Source organism: Sinocyclocheilus rhinocerous, unplaced genomic scaffold (assembly GCF_001515625.1).
Source record: "Sinocyclocheilus rhinocerous isolate Xijiao unplaced genomic scaffold, SAMN03320098_v1.1 scaffold818, whole genome shotgun sequence".
In the NCBI taxonomy this organism is placed as follows: domain Eukaryota; kingdom Metazoa; phylum Chordata; class Actinopteri; order Cypriniformes; family Cyprinidae; genus Sinocyclocheilus; species Sinocyclocheilus rhinocerous.
In genome coordinates this window covers 1,251,953-1,256,952 of record NW_015664989.1, presented here as the reverse complement: position 1 = coordinate 1,256,952, position 5,000 = coordinate 1,251,953, and the positions used below count along the sequence as shown (strand labels likewise).

The following is a 5,000-nucleotide window of genomic DNA, read 5'->3' as shown; positions in this document are numbered from 1 at the left end:
GCAAATCTGAGAAAAAAAAATCAGATTTGTAAAATATAAAGTTATAATTGCGAGATATAAAGTTACAATTGTGAGTTTGTAACATGCATTTAAGAGATTTAAACTTGAAATTATGAGAATAAAAGTCAGAATTGTGGGAAAGAAGGTCAGAATTGAGAGATAAAAAGTCAATATTTTTCATCGTGGCAGAAACAGGCTTCCATATATTGCCATCAAAAGCATTGCGATATATTAGATATGTGCGTGCAAATACAAGTTTCTCATCTGTAAGCACACTTATGTGTTGTGTGAGTGTTTATGCATGCATTGGTGTGTGTGTGTGTTTTCACGCCCTGCTTTGCGTCATTGTGCTGCTATGCTGGCGTTGGTGTATCAGGAAACAGACACCCAGTCAGTCTGTCGCTGCTTCCCAGACCCCTCGCTGTTATTCCTGTCCTGGCCTCGCTGTCTTGACTGAGGCCTCTGGGGTTTGTTCCAGGCCGCTGTAGTCCAGGATCTGGCTCCGTTCCTGGTTTGCCACCTCGAGGGCATGACTGCCCCGGAGCTTGTGGTTTAGTCACAGCGCTGTGGATTATTTATGAGCGGAGTAATTTCAGTCAGGCCGCTCTCAACCCAGCCGAATTTAAAGAAGCCGGATGGAAAATATTAACCCAGAGTATCACGGTGATGCACGAATGCAAATGATCTAAATGTGACTGAGTGACTGACCCAACCCATAGTTTAACCAGCAGAGCCTGACTTTCCCTTTCACGTCAAACTGCTCAACACTAAGCTGGGCGAGACTGTATATATTGTATAGTTACAACGTGATTTTGCCGGAAATGTAAAAATAAGCTTTTTATTTGACTAATGATTCTAGTTTAGACTAGTTTTACAGTTAAGTTGTTTGTGTCTGGTTAACAATGTCAACAAATACTTGAAATAATAGCAAAATATATTAAAAGAATGTTTGCACTTTTGTTTTTGAGTATCATATTTGATACATCAGGCTTTTATAGCTCATATAGTATGATATAGTGAGAATATGGAGGAAAAAACACCTACATTTTAATCAGAGACCCAAATTGAGCAAAAATATGCAATTTGGTGTAGATGCTGATATTTATATGGACTAAAGTTAAGATTCAATTCTAATGCTTGTAATGTAAATCAGTGAGATCTTTATAAAAGCATAGCAGACACTTACATAAAATGTAAATGTCAATCGTCACTCTTTATCTCCCTATAACATGTTTTAGTAAGATGATATTTCAATCATTAGTTTTATGACATAACATATAAACATATAATGCAATGCAATACAATGATGATTGAGACATGAACAAATAAACATTCCTCAAAAGCCTAAAGATCATATTTGATAATCGCATTTGAACAGGATTTTTCTAAAAAAAAAAAATACAAATGATGGGTAATCAAGTAAAAATGACTTCAGTCCAGTAAGTGTTCATCTTGAAATGTTACACTCTAAAAAAAATGCTGGGTCAAATATGGACTAACCCAGCTGTTGGGTTAAATTTTTAAATTAAAGTTTTAACTAGGGCTGTGCGATATGGACAAAAAAAAAAAACTATCGCAATTTCTTTTATCAATTTTGCGATTTTGATTTTAATCACGATTTTGACACACACAGACATGGGTTTGTGGTTTGACCTGTTGGCTGATTAAATATAGCAGCAGTTACAGCAGAGGAGTGAAGGGTGGAGCTGAATGCAAGGACTTATCTTGGATCCGCTTCCTCGTGTCCATTTAATTGTTCTCATTAGAGGAAGCAAACACTGATAATGCAGCGCTTCTCTTGATATACGACTCACAGCACACTTCTACAAGCAGAGCTTTGCTTCCTGCTGCGGCCCTTAAAGTGTTTTTACCCAATACACACTTCGTAATTCCAACACTCTCACGGGAGGTTCTGTGTGCATCAAAAAAACATCAGTGTATCCGTTAGATGGTGTCATTTAAGATCTTTTGAGCCTTGCATCTTTATTTTCTGGTAAATTGTATTTTTTTGTAAATTACGTCATTTGTTGTTGCGTGAAGTTCCTTTAAATTTTCTAAGGGTGCTCTGATCAGGATTTTTGAGCTGATCACTGATCGCCAATCACTAGGGTTGGGTATCGTTTGAATTTTATCGATTCTGATTCCGGTTCTGCTTATCGATTCTGATTCTTATCGATTCCTAATTCCAATAAGAAAAAAAAATCCATTAAACTAATTTTATAAGTCAAATATTTAGATTTATTGTGTTTTATGTCTATGGTTTTATCAAAAAAATACCACAGAAAAAAAACTAGACTAATATAAATTTCAAAATTGTTAAAGACAAGTAAACAAATTAATTAGCAATAGCATAAATAAATAAAACCGAACAAATGTCAGGTACAGAAATTGAAATCAAAAGTTAAAACACTGTAAAGTTTTTTTTTCATAAATAAAATAGATTAATCCTCATTTTAAATACGAAAGATATTCAGTCAGTTAATGATTTTCTTTTGTTCTTTGATTAAAGGGGTCGATAGGCAGGACACGTTTATTAGACGGCTGTCTCTTTAACACCGAACACACACAGATCTAAAAAAATACTGTTACACATGTGTTTCTTTCTCATCCGTTTACATTCACTTAAGACAAAAAAAACGGCTGTGCTTATAATGATATACTGACGTATTTCGTGCATACTGGTCGATAAATGTGAAAGAGAAGTCAGTTCTGGCCCGGAACAACTTTTGTGGAAATGCACGGAACAGTTCGAGAACGGACACAGGTCTAATTCCGATTCCAATAAGATAAAAAAAATCGATTAAACAAATTTTAAGTCAAATATTTTTTTTTTTTTATGTCTATGGTTTTATCAGAAAAATACCACAGAAAAAAGCAACTAGACTAATATAAATTTCAAACATTAAATTGTTAAAGACAAGTAAACAAATTAATTAGCAATAGCATAAATAAATAAAACTGAACAAATGTCAGGTACAGAAATTGAAATCAAAAGTTTAAAAACACTGTATAGTTTTCTTTTCATAAATAAAATATTGATTAATCCTCATTAAATTTACGAAAGATATTCAGTCAGTTAATGATTTTCTTTTGTTCTTTGATTAACATTAATGATAGGCAGCACGTTTATTAAACGGCTGTCTCTTTAACACACCGAACACACACAGATCTAAAAATACTGTTACACATGCGTTTTCTTTCTCATCTGTTTACGTTCACTTAAGACAAAAAAAACGGCTGTGTTTATGATGATATACCGACGTATTTCGTGCATACTGGTCGATAAATGTGAAAGAAGTCAGTTCTGGCCCGGAACAACCTTTGTGGAAATGCACGGAACAGTTCGAGAACGGACACAGGTCGGGAATCTGCATCGGGACCACTGTTCTCTGACTCAAACAGTGTGCAAGTTCTTTCCCTTCCTGCACATGGTTTAAAATCACATTAAAATGCGAACGCGGGAATCGTTAAGTGGAATCGAAATGCACATGTCTTATCGAATACCCGATTATTGGAAATTTGGAACCGGTTCTCGATACCCAACCCTACCGATCACAGGTAGCAGTATCTGCCGATACGATCACTGATACCGATCTTTTTGAAGTCTTCTTTTCGTAATTTAGAATTATTTATAGTGATGTTCCAATTGGGATTTTTACAGACATTCATTCAGGGCCTGAATTTCATTTTTGAAAATGGGGGGGGAATTCCCTTCTTAGGTGACTCTTGTGAGGCGATATTTTTTTCAAAAATATATGATTCTCACCTAAATGTTTGATAATGCAGTGCATTTTTCTTTTAACAATGGGGCAATTGTTGCACCATAGCTTACACACAGCACAAGCCTGAGTTTGTGAGCCGAATGTGAGGTGGCCTTATGTGAGCGGCGCTCTGAGAGTGCATGAGCCACCGTTTAAACACTGGCAAGGCTTAAAAAGAAATGCAAATTATAAACTTTAGTGACTATGCGACACTGCCTCGTTTGTGCAAGTGACAATTCCTGTGTCAACTGTGCAGCTCACTTATAGTGCAGACGCGATGTGGCGATTATTAAAACTGTGTGCAGTCTCTTTAAAGCTGTATCACAGCTCATGTTGTGCATGTCTTTCTCTCAGGCTATGGCTTTGTAGACTTTGACAGCCCTGCTGCTGCTCAGAAAGCCGTCAGCGCTCTGAAGACCAGCGGAGTTCAGGCTCAGATGGCAAAGGTAAGAACACACCTGCACACACCTGTTCCTCCTGTCACCTGCAGCGAGATCCGTCTGACACGCTTCACGAGTTATGTGACGTCAGCAGACTGTGATGTCAGAGGCAGATGCCTGAGAGTGTGAAGAGGACACACCTGTACAGGTTGAAAGACAAACAGGAGCCAGTCAGGAACATGTCCAGATCACATTTCACCACTAAAATCAACAGCAAGCAAATTATATTAGAAATTGTGTTTGAAGTTTATGTAAATGTAAAGTAAATGAAGTCTTCTAGATTATCAAGATATTTTGCATTATGATGCGTAAATTAAAGGCTGATGTATACTAATATATATATATATATATATATATATAAAATGGCAATTAAACACATTTTATACCAAATTTTCATTATTGTAATGCAAGAAAAAAAAAAAGAATAATGCAATATATTATATATATATACACACACATCAGTCTTTAATTTATGCGGATTTAAATATTATTACTGGGAATTATTAAAAAAAAAATTATTAATCTCTATTAAAATCTCTATTGCAAATAATAGGAATAAAAAAAATAAAATAAAACGGATTCATTTTGTTAGAATTTGGGATAAAATGCACTCAGATGTAATGAAAATAATATCATTTACGATTTCTTTTTCTGGCATTACAAATTATATTAGAAATTATTTGTTCTATAAAGAAAATTGTGATCATCAAGATATTTTGCATTGTGACTAGAGGTCAACCGATATGGGTTTTTCACTGGCCGATGGCCGATATATGATGCCGATTTTTTTGGCCGATAT

At 35.3% G+C, this 5,000-nt stretch overlaps 1 protein-coding gene across 3 annotated transcripts in view; it reads left to right on the top strand.

Annotated features, from left to right (window-relative positions):
• Positions 1–5,000, top strand: part of LOC107730583 (RNA-binding motif, single-stranded-interacting protein 1-like) — an 81,006-nt gene that overhangs the window by 48,567 nt on the left and 27,439 nt on the right. For all 3 annotated transcript variants that reach the window (XM_016541437.1, XM_016541438.1, XM_016541439.1), the window contains exon 4: positions 4,116–4,207. In XM_016541437.1, coding sequence (XP_016396923.1) covers positions 4,116–4,207 — 92 coding nt within the window. The remainder of the gene's footprint in view (positions 1–4,115; positions 4,208–5,000) is intronic.